Below are 18,835 nucleotides of genomic sequence, written 5' to 3' on the forward strand. Positions count from 1 at the left end.
AGGAAGTGCTAGCTGAATTATGCTTTTTGATTTTCCAACTACAAGGCCAGTACATACATTTTATTATGAAAAATTTCAGATGCATTCAGTGGGGATAAGTGCTCCTGTATTTATTACACAGAATAAAAAGCAATTCATATTTTACGATATATTCATCCACCATTTTTCATTCCTTTTGTTCCAACGTATTTTAATGCAAATTTTAAGTCATCATGTCACTTCAGCTTCTATTGCTTCAGTATCCATGTCTCTAAAAAGAAGGAATTTTTGGAGTTCCCATCATGGCTCAGTGGTTAATGAACCCGACTAATATCCAGGAGGATGTGGGTTTGATCCCTGGCCTTGCTCATTGCTTTAAGGATCTGGTGTTGCTGTGAGCTGTGGTGTAGGTCGCAGACACGACTCAGATCCCGCGTTGCTGTGGCTGTGGTATAGGCTGGCAGCTACAGCTCTGATTTGACCCCTAGTCTGGGAACCTCCATGTGCCGCGGGTGTGGCCCTAAAAAGAAAAAAAAAAGAAAAAAGAAAAATAAGGAGTTTTCTTTTCTTTTTTTTTTTGTTTCGTTTGGAAACTTTTAGGAGTTTTCTTATGTAAACACAAAACATGATCACATCGGATAAAACTACCCATAGTTTCCAGGTATCCATCAATTCCTGTTCTGCTGGAACCACGTTTTGTTCCCACCTCTCCTTAGCTGAGGGCCTCCTAGGTCTGCTCTGTATGATATGGTAGCTCCTGAGTGCTTGAAGTGAGGGTAATGTGATTAAGAAACTGAAGTTTCAATTATATTTAAAGTTAAAAAATTACAGTGACATAAAATATTTTGACATCATAAAAATTTGGATATGTTGGGTTAAACAAATGATTAAATACTGCCGAAATGAATCCCCCTGTTTGTTTTGCCTTTTCCCCGCCCCCTTTTTGGCTGCTCCTGTGGCATGCAGAAATTCCTGTGCTATATCACAGCAGTGACCCAAGCTGCAACAAGGATGGTGCCAGATCCTTAACCTGCTGTGCCACAAGAGAACTCCTTCTTTTGCTTTTCCAGTGTAGCTCCTAAAACATTTAAGATGACAATGTGGCTTTTGTTCTGTTTCTATTCCACGGTGCTGTACTAAGGGTTAGGCCCTGGTGTCAGTGCTCGCCCATATCACCTAATTTAATTCTTGTTATATCTATGAAGTAGGTAGAACTAGTCCCATTATTCACATAAGGAGTAAAACCTGGAAAGGTTAAACTTAGTTTGCTAAGTTTATCCACAGTCAGGTTACTAGTCATTGGTGGAATGGAGATTCAACTGTGATATATTCTCTTAGCCTGTTCTGTGTTATGTCATTTCAATGCACAATTTCCATTGGCTTTTTAAAAATATTGATAATAGCTTTGGGATCTTCTTCATTGTTCAAGGGTCTCTGGGACAGGAACTGCTATTTTAATTAACCCAAACAAAATGTAATTAACCAATAAGGATCCGGTGTTGCTGTGAGCTGTGGTGTAGGTCACAGATGTGGCTCGGATCCCACATTGCTGTGGCTGTGGCATAGGCCGGTGGCTACAACTCCAATTCTACCCCTAGCCTGAGAACCTCCATATGCCACAGGTGTGGCCCTAAAAAGACCAAAAAAAAAAAAAGTAATTAATTAACCAAGATAGACACCATTACTCTGTGATAAGTTAAAGAGGTCCTGATACCTGTGCCCTTGGAAGGCCTACTGGCTTTGTAACCAAACAGAAGTTTCTGCTGTAGGATGGGCACATTCAAACTCTCTCATCATCCTGCCAGACTCTGGGCCTCGGTAGCATCCTTTGTCTCACTTTCCCTCCCCCCACTGTTACCTGTCACATGGTGCTGGGACTAGGCATGGGTTATTTTTTTTCCCATATGAGTTATCACAGAACATTGGGGAGAATTCCTTGTGCACTACAGCTGGTCTCCATTGGCCATCCATTCCAAATATCCACAGTGTGCACATGCCAACCCCAAAGCCCCAGTCCACCCCTCCCCCTTCCCGCCATGTCCCCTTTGGTAATCATAAGTTTGTTTTTGAAACCTGTGAGTCTGTTACTGTGTTGTAAATAAGTTCATTTGTATCACTTTTTAGATGCCACATATAAGTGATATTATATATATTCTCTGCAGTACCTTTCAACCTGTTGATGAATAAGAAAGGAGGCAAAATCTAATAATGCGTGAGGCTTTGACTTCACCAAATGCTAAATTCCACTGCCTTTACTAGATGCTGAATCCTTGAAAAAATTGTCAGCAGACTTTTCCTGAAAGAGGTGGCTTTCCACAAGTCTGCAGTAGAGACGTTTCTTGACTCCTTTAGGTATCCTCTGTTTATTTTGATCATAATACATAGAATTACCATCTTTTAGATTAATTGTGTGTCTCCCCCAGTAGGCATAGACTGTGTTAGGTAAATGCAGAGACCATTCCTCCTTGTTTGGATCCCAGCACTCGACTTTTTTTCAGGGCCACACCTGCGGGATGTGGAGGTTCCCAGGCTAGGGGTCCAATTGGAGCTGTAGCCACCAGCTTACTCCATAGCCACTGCCACACCAGATCCGAGCCACGTCTGTGACCTACACCACAGCTCACAGCAAGATCCTTAACCCACTAAATGAGGCCAGGGTTTGAACCTACGTCCTCATGGATCCTAGTCAGATTTGTTTCTGCTGAGCCATGATGGGAACTAGCCATGACAGGAACTCCAGCACTTGACTTTTGGCGAGCACGCAGGTAGATTAGATACTCAGTAAACTTTGTATGAGGGAGGGTGTGAGGGAGAAAGAAAATGAGAATTGCTGATTTATAAATCTTTCTAGATGGCCTGGTTTTAGCACTACCCATTGTCTAGCATAGAATACTTGCTAAAAGCACAAACTCTTATCAGATAGAGCTGGATTTTCAACCCCAGGCCACAGGAGTTAGCAATTGTGAGGCTTCACATAACTTTGTCTACTTTGGCCTTCTCCTGTAAAATAAGGATACTTAGTTCTTGCCTCACAGAGTTGGTGTGAGAATTAAAGCAGCTAATATATATAAACTTAGCTCAATATCTCTTCCATAGAAAGTACTCAAGAAATGTTACTCTTATTTTATCCTGCAAATCCTAAAGTTGGGCAGTATAAGTAAAGCAAAGGAGAAAGGTGACAAAAGTGACTTGACTTACCCGGAGCGCATGAAAATCTTCCCAGCATTTCCCTACTTTTGGGTCCTATGAATCCTCTTTCCCGCTATGATCCTTCCAAACACTATTCCTATTCAACTAGTCCTAGGTTTCTGTAGGAGATCGTGTGTGTGTGTTGTTTTGAAAAATAATCCGCCCCCCATTTATTCCTTAGCATTACTGCCTTGGTCACAAAGCAAAGTTATCAGCTTGGGTGTCTGATGCAAAGCTGTTTGACATTGTCAGGCTCTTGGCGAGTGCTCAGTAGACAGCAAGGACAGAGGGTACATGCAACAGAAAAACGTGACTTTGAGACCGTTCTGAAGGTGAACTTACGCTCTCCCTGAGATCCAGAGTAGTTCCTCAGCTCAGTGTAAATTCTGTCAAGAGTCCTGGTTTAAGGCTCCTTCAAGTCCAAGTTCTGTGGCTTGAGGAGAAAGAAAAGCCCCGAGATCCTCAGAGGATGCAGTGTTCTCTGTCGCTGTCCTGAGTAATGAGCTCCCTCGAGCCTGCCAAGTTGCTTCCCCTGTTGAAAGGTCTTACTCCAGATACACAGAACATTCCCCACTGCATTGGTCAAGTGTGGGGACCCACCTGGGAGAGAATCCATTTTCAGAATGGATTCCCCTGCTTTTTATAGTCACTGGGGATGGATCACCCTGCATTTCTTGCCTGATAACCTTTCTTTAAAATAACAATGGATTCCACTGGTTAAATACTTACTACATGTCCTGCATTCTTTTAAGCACTTTATGTGCATTGCATGGTTTCTTTTATTTTTAGGGTCTCAGTTGAATTTTGAAGTAATCAGGATTTTTTTAGAGGCTACCATCATCATCCCATGGATGACCTATTCAATATTATTTATAGAGTTCCCTGGTGGTCAGGTGGTTAGGATTCAGCACTTTCTCTGTGGCTCAGGTTCAATCCCTGGACTGGTCTGGGCACTGCACATTGAGCCACTGCACAATGGGGAAAAAAAAAAAAAGAGTTTAGGAGTTCCTGCTGTGGTACAGTGGGTTAAGAATCCGACTGCAGTAGCCTGGAGGCTCAGGTTCAATCCTGGGCCTGGTGCAGTGAGTTAAAAGTATCCGGCATTGCCCTAGGTCACAGCTGCAGCTTGGATTCCATCCCTGGCCTGGGAATTTCCATATGCCACAGGTGCAGCCATAAAAAAAAAACCAAATTCCTGTGAGTAAAAATGTCATCCTAAGGTTAGACCTAAAGCATAACTAACAGCTATGTGTGTGGGCTTTCCCTGGCCCATCTCATTATTTATTCTGGAAAACCAGGAGGTAACTGTGTATCTTACTGTGCTTCAAGTTAGTTTTTAACGTTTGAACACTTTTTCATGAATTACATGCCATTTAGATCATTTTGGAATGAAGTTCTTTTTTTTCTTCTTTTTAGGTTACCTTTCTTTTGTTATTGATCTGTGTAGGCTCTTTTTCTGTAATCTAGATTTTTTAAAAAATCCAGGTACAAGTCCCTTGCCATACCTATATCTCTGTCTCTATATCTGTGTTGTCATCTCCTCTCTCAACTTTGCAGCTTGCTTCTTCTCGTTGAATGGTGCTTTTGGATGAATAAGATTTCTTAATTAAACATAATCTAATTTATTGCTATTTTCCATTATGATAGTTGTTAGGGATGGAATGTCTGTGTCCCCCCCAAACTCATATATAAAATCCTAACTCCCAGGGTCAGTTGGTGGGGTGAGGCCTTTAGGAGGTGGTTAGGTCATAAGGGTGGAGCCCCATGAAAGACCCCAGGAGGACGAGCTTTTGCCTTCCCCCTACGTAAAGACACAGCAGTGCTTTCTATGAACCAAGCAGTAGGTCCTCACCAGACGCTGAATCTTCTGGTGCCTTGGTCTTGAACTTCCCAGCCTCCAGCACTGTTAAGAAATAAGTTTCTGTTGTTTATAACTTAACCCAGTCTGTTATCGTGGCCCTAAAGGATAAGACAGTAGTCCTACTTCGGTCCTCTTTAAGAAATCCTTCCTTATTTCGTGTTCATAAAGATATTCCCCTACATTAATACCTAGATGCTTTACTTTTCAAGTTTAGTTCTAAAATATCCTGCAATTAAGTTTGGGTATTCTCTGAAGCTGGACCCAAGACAGATTTTTTCCCCCATATTTATATTCAACTGAACCAACACCTTTATTAATTTAATTAATTAATTGATTTTGTCTTTTCAGGGCCACACCCACATCACATGGAGGTTCCCAGGCTAGGAGTCCAATCGGAGCTGTAGCTGCTGGCCTATGCCACAGCCACAGCAACACTGGATCTGAGCTGTCTGTGACCTACACCACAGCTCATGGCAACGTTGGATCCTTGACCCACTGAGCAAGGCCAGGGATCCGAACCTGTGTTCTCATGGATGCTAGTCAGATTCGTTTCCACTGAGCCACCACGGGAACTTCTTATTTTATTTTTTGCTTTTTAGGGCCACACTGCAGCATGTGGAACTTCCCTGGCTAGGAGTTGAATTGGAGCCTCAGCTACTGGCCTGTGTCACAGCTACAACAACATTGGATCCAAGCTGCATCTTCAACCTACACCACAGCTCTTGGCAATGCCAGATCCTCAACTCAGGGAGTGAGGCCAGGATCAGACCTGCATCCTTCTGATTACTAGTTGGATTCTTAACCTGCTGAGCCACAACGAGAACTCCCAACACTCTTTATTTCAGAGCCTGTCCTTTATCCATGGCTCTTCTGTGCACATTTGTAAGAAATCCTATGTTCACAAATGTATGTGTCTGGACTTTCTACACTTTGCTATTTGTCTAATGTCTATCTTTGCATCAATATCTGTTTTAACAACTATAATCTTATAATAAATACTGATTATCAGTAGTATAAGTTCACTAATCTTTATCTTATTCAAAGGTGGTTTAGCTGTTTTTGGCCTTTTGCATTTTCATGTATATTATGGAATATTTTTGTAAATTTTCACAAAAGTACCTATGGGATTTTGTTTGGGATTGCCATGAATCTATTGATCAGAGCAAGTTGTGAGTACTTGGCATTTTAATAATCTTGGGTCTTAAATGGTTAATTCCTTTTTTTCTTTTTTTTTTTTTTTTTTTTTTAAGGCTGCACCCACAGCATATGGAAGTTCCCAGGCTAGGGGTCTAATCAGAGCTACAGCTGCTGGCCACAGCTACAGCCATAGCAACGCCAGATTCGAGCCATGTCTGTGACCTACACCATAGCTCAAGGCAACTCCGGATCCTTGACCCACTGAGTGAGGCCAGGGATTGAACCTGCATCCTCATGGATACTAGTTGGATTCATTTCTGCTGTGCTACAACAGGAACTCCCTTAAATGGTTCATTCTTAAATGGTATACCTCACTCTATTTAGGTATTCTTTAATTCCTCTAAATACTTTCTAATCTTCAGTGTGGGGTCTTATGATACATTTTGAACTTAGTCCTAGATTTTCTACTTTTGCATACACTATGGGAAACTGGATAGGAAACACTGGATGCAGCCTGGATCCAATGTTGTCCTAGCTGTGGTGTAGACCACCAGCAGCTCCAATCCAATCTAGACTATCAACAGAAAAAAATCTAGTAAATAGATAAATTACAAATGTATAACTTGCAGAGTAACCAAATATCTTGAAATATAGGGAAAAACACAAACCAGTCCAAAGCAGAGATGAAGCACAAGCTCTGGCTCTGTGGGGGGCGGGTATTGAAGGAAGAGATGCCAGGAGCCGTACAGATGGATAAGAAAAGTAAAACTAAAGAAAAAAGGTTGCCTAAAGGCTAAATGTGGGCTAGCATGAGAACACAGAATGCCTGAAGGTGACAAACACGAGGGGAATTCATGCTGACTTGTAGTATCTTCTCTATGGAGATGTTCCCTAGGTGCTCATAAGAAATACTGGGGACAGGGCATGAGACTGGAGAAAATCTACACTGGTAACATAAACCTGGGTAAGGAGAACAGCTGGCCCTGTGGGACGTGCAATAAGCCTCAACGAGACCCTTTCTCTTATAGAACAAAACCTTAGGACTTCACATGAAGATTCACGGGGGCATGGTGAATTGTAATAGAAAAGAACATTCTCCCCTTGAGGAGGAGGCGGAGAGAGGCCAGGACCTAGAATACTATGTTAATATGATCTACCTTCTTTGCTTGAGGGAGGGGTAGTAAAAACCGCAATACAAGACCCATCAAAGAAACACGTCCAGATTTGGCTGTCATAACAAACATGGTGACAGATGACTACTACTTCAGATGGGCTCAACAGCAGACTCGACACAGCAAAGAACAGTGATCTAGAAAAGAGGTTAGTATTGGGAGTTCCTCTCATTTTGATTCAGTGGGTTAAGAATCTGACTAGTATCCATGAGGATGCATCCCTGGCCTTGCTCCTTGGGTTTAAGGATTCAGCGTTGCTGCGAGCTGTGGCATAGGTCACAGATGTGGCTTGGATCTGGTGTTGCTATGGCTGTGGTGTAGGCCAGCGGCTGCAGCTCCAATTCATCTCCTAGCCTGGGAACTTCCATATGCCACAGGGCAGCCCCGAAAAGAAAAAAGTTTGCATCTACCATCCCCAAACTCCCTGTCCATCCCATTCCCCCCCCCTCCCCAGCCCCTCACCAAGGTGAGAATGGCTGTCATTAACAAGTCTACAAATAACAAATGCTGGAGAAGATGTGAGGAAAGGGACCCTCCTTCACTGTGGGTGGGAATGTAAATGGTACAACCACTATGAAAGACAGTATGGAGGTTCCTCAGAAAACTAAATATAGAACTACCATATGATCCGTGGCAGTTTTGATTTTGTAGCGTGTTTCCTGAATCTTAGGAATAATCTATTTAAAAAAATAGTTTTTTATATAACTATTAAATATTTCAGAAACATTTGGAAGCTACCAATAATAAATAATTCTAAACACTTAGAATACAACACACAGAGATAAGCACTAATACTGTTTATGAGTACATTACTTGAGTTTAAATACATCTTCACTTTTGGCTTTTTTTTTTTTTTTTTTGGCTATGCCCACGGCATGTGGAGGTACCCAGGCCAGGGACTGAACCCATGCCACAGCAGTGACAATGGTGGATCCTTAACTGCTAGGCCACCAGAGATCTCTAATCTTCACTATTGGACTTTAGCATTTTCATTTTCCTGGTTTCATTTTTGTTGCAACATTTTCTTGGGGGGAATCATAGGTAAGATAGCCATAAACCCAACTATGGGGTAGCCTCGAATAAATATGTAGGTGTCTCTCAGACTCAGGATTCCAACAGTAGGATGAAAATAATAATATTGTAATGGTTATAATGCTTTGATGCAACTGACAAAATCTTATTCTTTGTATTAAGAAAAAACCTCATTTTCTCATGTAACTAAAAAGATCCAGAAGCAAAGTAGACTCTAAGTGGGACTTGATTCACTGGCTCAGTGAAGTTTCTCTCCTCTCCATCTTGCCTTTGTTGTGCTGGCTGCCTTTTCCAGGTCTCCTGTGGTGGGTCTCTGGGAAGGGCATGATTCCTCTTTGTCACAAAGTTGCTGCTGCTGTTCTAGACCTCACAGATTCATCACTCAAAGCTATTTAAAGCAAATGATCCTGTCTCTTCTGATGTGTTCTGCCCAAGATAGCAGAAGCTTCTTTCCTGTGACTCCCTCAAATGCCTCCTTGTCCTTGTCTAGGTTACCGTCCATCCCCAAACGAATGCTGTAGCCAAAGGGGAGTTTACGTATGTCGGCTTAAACCAGTCAAAACCTACCTCTAGGTGATCTTCCAAATTACATGGCTGGGATCGGGGCAGCGTGGTTTCTCCAAAGCAAAATCTGGATAGTTTTGACATGAATAGAGGAAAATAGATACTGTGGAAGAAACAAAGAATGTTCAGTAAGAAAACTTGCCTTGCGGGGTTGCTGTGGCTATTGGAGACAATGGCTGTGAAATGTCTGGCATAGTGCCTGGCACATAGGTAGGTACCCAAGAAATGGCAGTTATTATTTTTGTGAGCATCTTCATCACGTGTGGTGATATTTAAGTTGAAGTGACCTTGAAGCATAGATTGTTAGAGATGGGACATGGAAGACAGTCTAGTCCAATTCTGTCCTTTTATGTCTGTAGACTGCAAACCAGAGATGAAGGAACTTGCCTAAAGCCATTCAATTTACAGCCTCTTCCCCTGGGCCAGTCCTCTCTTCTCCTTTCAGGTTCATACTCCCATGGTAATTCAGAAAATTGGGGCAAAAATTCTACTAATGTCATGTTTTTAAGCTTGTCTCTCGGGGCACAAATACTGCGTTTTAAAACTTCTCCAAGTTCTCTAACTGAATTAATTGAAATAAACGTTGAATATTTTCCTAACCTACAGTTTCTTGGAAAAGTTGCACACTAGAGACAAAACCTCCATGGGGAATTTGGTCCCTTGATCACAGCATGTGGCTCAATTTATTTTAAATAGGTTCAAACATCTCAATGTTGAAAAACAATCTTTGGTCTTCCAGCGAGTGTTTTCTAAGCCCACAACGGGATCTCAAACTTCCTGGTTAGCTATTTTTCTCTTGCTCTTTCTGTTCCTAAATAGTTGAGCTGAAGATTGGTCATGGGGCTGATTTCCCAGATCTTTTCCTTTGTGATTTATCCGTATCACCATAGGCTGTGCACTTTCCAAAAGATCACAGGAGATACAGTGTTGTGGGATAGTATTAACATTGACACCGTTGGAGCTCCCATCATGGCCAGCGGAAAGGTGGAACCAAGAGGTTCCAGGTTCAATCCCTGGCCTTGCTCAGTGGGTTAAGGATCCAGCGTTGCGGTGAGCTGTGGTGTAGGTTGCAGAAGCCGCTTGGATCTGGTGCTGTGGCTGTGGCTGCGGCTGGCAGCTGCAGCTCCAACTGGACCCCTAGCCTGGGAACATCCATGTGTGGGGAGAGTGCAGCCCTAATAAGACAAAAAGACAAAAAAATTGAGGAGGCTTAAGCCCCAGTGGTGCCCCAACAAACCCCCTCGTCGCTACTTCCGCGCTGTCCCCCAAGCCACGCGGGGGGCGCCCCGACTGCAGAGGGACAGAGCTCTCCATCTCAGCGCTGGGCGGGAGCCCCCAGCACTGCCAAAGAAAACAAGGATTGATCAGCTAGAAAGGAATGTTTCTCACCTGCTAATGAACAGGAGGCTCAGTACCCCCACCCCCTCCCGCCCCTCCCCCTTCGCCACATTTCCCCCCCCCCCCCCTTTCCTTTTCAGCGTCTGCTGGGGCCTGGAAGGCTCCGGGCTGCGGTCCAGCCTGCATCGGCGGGGCGGGCCCGGGCTGCCTCCACGAGCGCCCAGCCATCCTGGGCTCCATCCTAGCGATCTCGATGGAGGTTCCTGCAGCGTTTTTCCCAGCTCTCCCTGTCTTTTTTCCATGGGATTTTTCTTTCCTTTTTTTAGGCGGAGGGTTGCCATATCCCTCAAATTAGGAGCAAGGGGAGAAAATGAGAAATTCTGGTTTCGCTCCACCTCTGCTCCACCCACCCAGGTTCTTTCCAAAAAATTTAAAAAAGATTAGAGCTGGAAGAAGTCAGCAGCAAGGCAAGCGTTCTCGCCCCCCGGCTGCTGCCCAGGCCACACGTCCTGGGCGGGCAGCGCTGGTTGCTCCCTCGTGGGTCTGTTTGTCTGCTGCTGCTGAACTGGGGGCAGGGCACTCTGGGTGGGGTCTCCGCAGAGGCTGTCGCCTTGATACTGGAAAGATGTTACTAGAATTCAGGTTCTTGTTCATGGAGCTGGAAAAATGAACTTCCTGCATTCAGCAAGCAAGCAAAAGTCTTTATTACAGGAAAGCAAAGAGCCCCCAGCACAGACACTGGGAGGGGGAGGAAGAGTCCAGACATCATTCCTTTTTCCCATTGGCCTTGTCCAGTCACCTATATCAGGCTTTATCCAATAGGGGTTTTAGAGATGGATATGCCCCATAAGTTTTATGGCTACTTTGTTCTTCTCTCCCCTAGACTGGGAGCTGCCATTCCTCTCATTCCTTCCCTATCAGTCGAGGGACGAATTAGAGATTAATGTCCACCTAGACATAAAGCAGATATACTTTCTATAGAAAACAAGGCCTGAGAATGTCACTTCCTGGACCTCCCAAATCTTAGGTATCAATCAACAACTATATCAAAGAATACATCGAAACCCATGTTGCTGTGCTAACTACCTAAATAATTATTCATTACGCTGCCTCAGCCTCAGAGCTTTATCCTCAGATAAAAATCAAACAAAAAGCGAACCAAAACGCTCATTGGGGCCACCTTCAGCCATCTTGCGTGTATTATTATTATTTTAGGACTAATCTGTTTAATAAACATAGCTGTGTCTCTAGCCCCCTCCCCAGCATCCTGGGCTCCCTACCCCCTTTTCATAATAATCTCAAAAAAAAATTGACATTGTTAATTGGCAACAGCAATCACAAAATCAAAATCACTTGAAAGAATCCCAGTATCTCAGAAATAGCACCTCAGCAGTTTGACCAATAAGTAGTTGTGTGACAGCGAGAAAGTCAGTCAAACTCTCTGGCTCTCAGTTGCTTCCTGGGTCAGCTAAGGAGATTGGATTAATGGTCTACAAATTTCTTTTTAGCTCTAAAGTGCCTCTGGTTTCACCTGGTGCCTTAGCTGAGATGGAGTGGCAGAGCCTCCTGGGGGCCTTTGATGCAGAGGAAGAAGAACAGTGGAAGAGTCTTGCTGTGAAGAGAGCTTTCGGTGTTCCAGCGCTCGCTCATTCAGTCTCAGCCCAGGACATCCATTTAAATGAAAAGTTATTACAACAGAGGGAGAAATAGTCCCTGAGCCTAAAGAGAAGACCCTTCATGTTCAACTTCTTGCTCTAAGACGGAATCACCGTACAAGGTAGGTAATTGGTGCCCAGGGGATGTCATTGGCTGAGTGTAAGAGGCTCTGAATCGTTGCGTGTCTAGGGTGAGTCCCTTTTCCCGTCTGAGCCTCAGTTTCTGCCTCTGTAAAAAGGAGAGGATAAAGTTTTGTTGTTGTTTTGTTTGCATTCACGTTCTGCAGTTCCATGAAGTAGCACTTGGGGTCCAGGGTGAGCCGAGGGAAGGAGCCCTTTGTGATGTGATGTTGCACCCATAGCAGCGCGTCTTCCAGGCTCTCTATCACTTTCTTATTTTCTCATCGGATTTCTGTCACTGGAGCTTTACGTTAGAGGATAAAATTCCACCTAGTTAGGGTCTAGACCATTGTTTACCTGCCTAGGCTTTTACGTACAAATCATGGATTATCTTGTAACCCTTGATGCCAGGGTGCGGGTTTTATTTGGGGACGTGCTGGAGGGAAAAGGAGGTAATTAACTACCAAGGAACGCTTTCTCTCAGGGAAGGGGGGAAAAAGAAAGCAGAGAGAATGTAAATGTGAGGAAGTCTGAACTAGTCATAGCTATGATTTATTGAGAGCTTCCTATTTGCCAGGTAAGTCTAAGTGTTTTATATATTCTATCTCATATCTAATTCTTATAACAGCCATTTCAAATGTGAATTGTCACCCATTCCAAGCAAATGAGCTGTTTCCAAGGACACATGAGATGTGGATGATAGAGCTAAGAACTGGCTGCCAACTGCAACACTCACTCTTATAACCACTACTCTAGACCGATCCATGAGAAGAGTGAAAGGTAGCTTCAGAGGCCCATGAACCTGGAACTATTCCCTCAATATGAAAAGTCGAAGTCAAACATTTTAGCAAGAAGTTGATTTAATTCAGTTGTATCATCTTGGCAGTTTTGCTCAATGCCATGACATTATTACATGTGGGTCAGGACCCTAGAATGATTCCTGATAGTCCTCACAGTGCCCTACGCTCTGCTGTTGGAAAGCACTGAGCAAATGGAAGAGGGGTGGGATAAGCGGCTGGGGAAAGAGCAGGGGCCACAGCACACACATCATGGAAGGGACTCCGCAGTTGTTTTTTTTTTTTCTCTCCCTGTGGGAACCAGCAAGACATCAGTAGAGATGTTGTGTTGAGATGTTGTGTTTTTCCTTTTGTGAGGATGGGCGTAAGAGACACAATCTGACTGTTTTTTTGTTTTTTGTTTTTGAGGGCCACATCCACGGCATATGGTTGTTCCCAGGCTAAGGGTCGAATCGGAGCTACAACTGCAGGTCTATGCCACAGCCACAGTAATGCAGGATCCGAGCCTCACCTGTGACCTTGCACCACAGCACAGGGCACTACTGGATCCTTAATCTACTGAGCAAGGCCAGGGACGGAACCTGTGTCTTCATGGATACTAGTTGGGTTCCTTAGTACTGAGCCACAACAGGATCTCCCTGATTGATCTTTTAAGAGGATCTTGCCGATTCTACTATCTGGAGAATAAACCTTAGGAGAAAAGAGTGGAAGCAGGGAGAGCAGTAGTAATCCAGCCATGAGCTAATGGCTTGGACTACGTTAAATGGATATGCAAGGTACATGGGAATGCATTACTTTTTATGAAACCTGGGTGTTACTTTTCTCTCTTAAAAGTTGGCTTTCTTTACCTCTGGGGGCAATTATGACATTTGATTTTACTTATTTTATGATTAATTCCATTGCCCACGTATAAGAGGCTCCAGGAACTCCCCCTGGAGTTAATAAGCCTTCCTATCCCATCCCCTAATTTTGTTGACTACTAGAAGAAAATGGAGTGACCGTCTCTGTCCTGTTTCAGCCCTCACTGCGTCGAGACTCGGGTGTCTATTCTGGGCTGTGAGGTATGTAGATACATTTCTTCACCCAAGGATCATCAGGCCCTCTTGTAAGAATACTGCGGCATGAGAGATGGAACCAACAGCCAAGGCTAGGTTTCCCTTTGAACCACACGAGGGAGGGTACTGTAGTATTTTGATCTTCACTAGAAAAATGTCATTCACGTGTGCTCTTTCCGGTCCTGATTTGCCCTTCCTCCTCAGGCCTATCTCCTACTCATGCTGGGGGAAGCTTTCCTTTCCTTTCTGGATACGCCTGGGTTTTAGCCTTGACTCAGCCATTCTCCTGTCGTGTGTCTCCGGGCGAGTAGCATAACCTCTCTGAGTCATGGTTCCTCATCTATCAGTTCACCACCCCACAGTGGCGCAGGAAGATTTAAATGAGGGATGACTGTACCGTGCTTACTGCCGTCCAGCATGCAGGAGAAGCTGAACAGAGTGCAGCAGGATCTGCTGTTGTGGTTGATGGGCTGACAGCGAAAATGGTGAATGCCAGTTACCCACATGCTTCAGTTTCCTCCAGGCCCCCAGACTGGTTCACAGCCTCTTTGGGTTGCTTTTGATGCCTTCCTTGTTTCCATTCCCCAGCACCAGTAAGGGAGCCTCATCTCGTTTCATCTTTCCTCTCAGTTGTTCTTCCTGGGTGCCCCCTCCCATTTTTGTGTACCTTTCATTGTCCCATTTCTTCTTCAGTTCTTGAGTTTTCTCTCATTTTATAAATGTGCCATTTAGGAGTTCTGGTTGTGGCTCAGTGGTAATGAATCTGACTAGTACCCATGAGGCCTCACTCAGTGGGTTAAGGATCTGATGTTGCCATGAGCTGTGATGTAAGTTGCAGAGGAGGCCTGGATCCTGTGTTGCTGTGGCGGTGGTGTAGGCCGGCAGCTGTAGCTCCAATTCCACCCCTGGCCTGAGAACTTCCATATGTTACATGTGTGGCCCTGAAAAAGAAGCATTAAAAAAAAAAAAAAGAAAAGAAAAAGGTGCCATTTAATTGCACAAAGTTGCAAGTTTCCTGAGAGTGAGAGCCGTCTGTCTTCTTTCATACTTGCTGAATTGCCTAGGCACTTGAAGGTACTTAATAAAACATTCGTTCAAATAATTGAATTAAAATAAATCCTCACCTCTAGCTGACACAAGTATTTGCCAGTAGTAGGAAAACCAGGAAATAGAAACAAACAAACTATAATATATGTCCCCATATGTTACATTTGAACTATTGTTGAACTATATTCTCAACAACTTCTGGATGTTCACTTTGGTATCTATCAGGTATCAAAAATTTCAAAAAACGTGTGTAAAAATTCATGAAGCTGTGGGATTGGGTGAAATCATAAGGCCAAAAATAATTCAGAAAGTTATATCGTTCATAGAAAGAAAACATTGAAGACACTTTAGAAAAGGAGCAGTATCAATGAGATTGGCATTTCTGGAGAATAAAAGAAGAAAACAGATTCAGGAGTAGAAGTTTGCTTGACATTTTCTAGCACAAAGGACTGATGAGACTGGGATAACTGTTAGTCATTAAAATAGGTGGTTCCTGATGCTGATGATAGTAATTATTTTCTTCAGGGTGGTTTCCTTGAAACAACATACTCATTGGAATAAAATGATCTGGTTCTTGTTCTGAGTCCATTTCTTACTGGGAGGCTGGGCTAACTTACAACCTCTCTGAGCCTCATTTTTTTACTTGTACTATGGGGATTGTAGGTTTCTTCTGTTTCATTTTTTTAAATTTTATTGAAGTCGAGTTGATTTACAAGGTTGTGGTAACTTACGCTGTATAACAAAGCGATTCCATTTTACATGTACACACATCCATTCTCTTTCAGATTCTTTTCCCACATAGATTATCACAGAATATGGGGTAGAGTTCCCTGTGCTGTACAGCAGGTCCCCTTAGGCCATTCATTCCATATACCACAGTGTGCGTATGCCAATCCCAAACCCCCAGTCTATCCCTCTCCCCCATCTGTCTCCTTCAGTAACCATCAGTTTGTTTTTAAAGTCTGTAAGTCTGTTTCTGTTTTGTAAATAAGTTCATTTTGTATCCTTTTTTTAAAAAAAGATTCCATGTATAAGTGCTATGAGGATGTTTGTCTTTCACTGTCTAACTTCACTTAATCTGATAATTTCTAGGTCCATCCATGATGCTACAAATGCCATTGTTTCATTCTTTTTTATGGCTGAGTAATATTCTATTGGAGCATAAGGTTTTTTGTGAGGTTGATGGGATCATGTCTTGCCTAGCATGGACTAGTGAGCATTGACTGGGCAAACATTTACTATATTAGGAAACAAAACATTAGTAAGTCAGGTATGATGTGTGAAAGAATTCCATACATAGGCAAGTGCTAAGTAAACACGAAGGGTTGGTGTAATGATTATGTTTTGTCACAGGTCTCTTCCCTTAGATCCATCTTCATCAAGTGCAAACCATGGCGCCTACAAAGAATGTGACTGAGTTAATTTTCACTGGTCTTTTTGAGGATCCAGAGGGGCAGAGGGTGTGCTTTGCAGTGTTTCTTCCTGTGTACCTGGCCACAGTGGTGGGCAATGGCCTCATTGTTCTGACGGTCAAAGTCAGTCAGAGTCTGCATTCCCCCATGTACTTCTTCCTGAGTTACCTGTCCCTGGTGGAGATCAGCTACTCCTCTACTGTTGCCCCCAAGTTCATCGCAGACTTGCTTTCCAAGGTTAAAACCATCTCCCTGGAGGGCTGTGTGGCTCAGATATTCTTCTTCCACTTCTTTGGCGTTGCTGAGATCTTCTTGCTCACAGTAATGGCCTATGACCGCTATGTGGCCATCTGCAAACCCCTTCACTACACAGTCATCATGAGCCGTCCTGTATGTCATCGTCTGGTGGCTGGTTCCTGGCTGGGGGGCTTTTTTCACTCCATGGTTCAGATTATTGTCACTCTCCAGTTGCCCTTCTGTGGTCCCAATGTGATTGACCACTACTTCTGTGACCTCCACCCCTTATTCAAGCTCGCCTGCACTGACACCTCTGTGGAGGGGCTTATTGTCTTGGCCAACAGTGGATTACTCTCTATCTTCTCCTTTCTCGTCTTGGTGTCCTCCTATATCGTCATCCTGGTCAACTTGAGGAACCATTCTGCAGAGGGAAGGCGCAAAGCCCTCTCCACCTGTGCCTCTCACATCACAGTGGTCGTGTTGTTCTTTGGACCTGCCATCTTCCTCTACATGCGGCCCCCTTCCACCTTCACCGAGGACAAACTGGTGGCCGTGTTCTACACGGTGGTCACCCCCATGCTGAATCCCATCATCTACACCCTCAGAAATGCAGAGGTGAAAATCACCATGAGGAGGTTGTGGGGCAGGAAAGTGAACTCGGGGGTGGAATAAAAATGAAAATATGAAGAAATTAGTATGCCTAGAGGGTCCAAATATACATTCTGATTTTAGTGAACATGCAGAGAAGAGTGTTAATCTTTTCATGTTTTTTTGCAGTGTTTTTTTTTTTTTTTTTTAGCGCTGTCCTGGGATGATGATATTTAATTTTTCTTTTGCTTTAGGCACCACTAGGAAATCCCAGCCTTCCCTAGTGCTTCCATGTTGCCATCATTAAAGCCAGGTTTCCCCACAGAATTCATGCTTGTAAATGATTTCCTATCTGATTGTTACCTTGTGTCTCAACTTTCTCTTCGTGTATCCTCACTGTCACTAAAAGCAATAAAATATATAATTATGTAGGTACTCGAGATACTTGTGGCTCTTTAATGTCTATAAAGTCTGTTTTATAAATGATGATTTAGGTTCCACTAATGAATTTACTGAATGGGTGAAGAAACTTCTTTGTAAAGGGGTAACTGGCGTGTTCCTGGGAATTCAAGCAAGCTTGACTGGCCACCCTCAGTGATGGAATAAAGGCATCCCTTTATCAGCCTACAGGGCCCCAAACTTGCTGGACATTCCAAAGGACCCTGGCCCCTGTTCTGTTTAAGCCTTGACTCGCTCAGTCTGTTCAAGCCGACCCTCATGAAAAATGCTTCCAGGTAGGCTTCTCTTCATAACACCTTGACCAGTTTCCTTGGGTTGGAAAGACTCACTTCTGAGAATTGGCTGTCCTCTGCGTATAAGGACTGCTTTGTAAGGTATGTACGCCTTTCTGTTTTGTACTCTTGCTGTTTCCGGATGTGTATACCTTGGCGTCTACTTGAGGGCAGAGGACTGTTTAGCTTTCGGCTCTGCCTCAGTGTCTAGCATGGTTTTATGCACACACTATGTTCTCAGCCAATAGTAGCTGGAGACATGGATACCAAATTAAATAAATTAATGGAATACAGAATATACTCATCATATGGAACCTCTGGTCTCAAAGTCCATACGCAATGATGTGAAGCATGAAGAATGTCCTGTGATCTCAGCATCCAATCTAGGGCTTCAGTTCCTAGATTGCACTTTTCCAATTATTTTCTTTGCATAGAAATGATGATTTTTTTTTCACGTTTCCTTGTAGAATCACTCCAATTAACAAAAAATCCACATAACCATCTTTTTCTGTTTTTTGTTTTTTTGATTTGGAGCTGTTCTTTATTTATATTAACTCTTCAGTCACATCAACACCTCCCATTGAGGTGCATATATGTTTTTATTTTTTAATTTTATTTCTATTAAATTATCATTGATGTATAATTTTGTGCCAATTTCTTCCGTACAGCAAAGTGAACCAGTCACATATGTATATATGCATTACCTTTCTTTCTTTTTTGACTTTTAGGGCCTCACCCATGGTATATGGAAGTTCCCAGGCTAGGGGTCAGGTCGAATTGGAGCTGCAATTGCCGGCTTAGAGCCACAGCCACAGCCATGCCAGATCTGAACCATGTCTGCAACTTAGATGGCAGCTCAAGGCAAAGCCGGATCCTTAAGCCACTGAGTGGGGCCAGGGATCCAACTCACGTCCTCATGGA

The 18,835-nt window shown here is 43.5% G+C and overlaps 1 protein-coding gene across 1 annotated transcript; it reads left to right on the top strand.

The window, feature by feature from the left end:
- The first annotated feature begins 16,337 nt into the window (after positions 1-16,337).
- LOC125124071 (olfactory receptor 4B1-like) lies at positions 16,338-17,267 on the top strand. The gene has a single exon (XM_047774245.1). It carries the CDS (start codon positions 16,338-16,340, stop codon positions 17,265-17,267), a length of 930 nt encoding a protein of 309 aa, XP_047630201.1.
- The last annotated feature ends 1,568 nt before the right edge of the window (positions 17,268-18,835 follow it).

Source organism: Phacochoerus africanus, chromosome 4, assembly GCF_016906955.1.
Source record: "Phacochoerus africanus isolate WHEZ1 chromosome 4, ROS_Pafr_v1, whole genome shotgun sequence".
Taxonomy (NCBI): Eukaryota; Metazoa; Chordata; class Mammalia; order Artiodactyla; family Suidae; genus Phacochoerus; species Phacochoerus africanus.

Excerpts from the sequence above, each read along its gene's own strand:
- LOC125124071 (XM_047774245.1), top strand. The coding sequence starts at position 16,338 with ATGGCGCCTACAAAGAATGTGACTGAGTTAATTTTCACTGGTCTTTTT.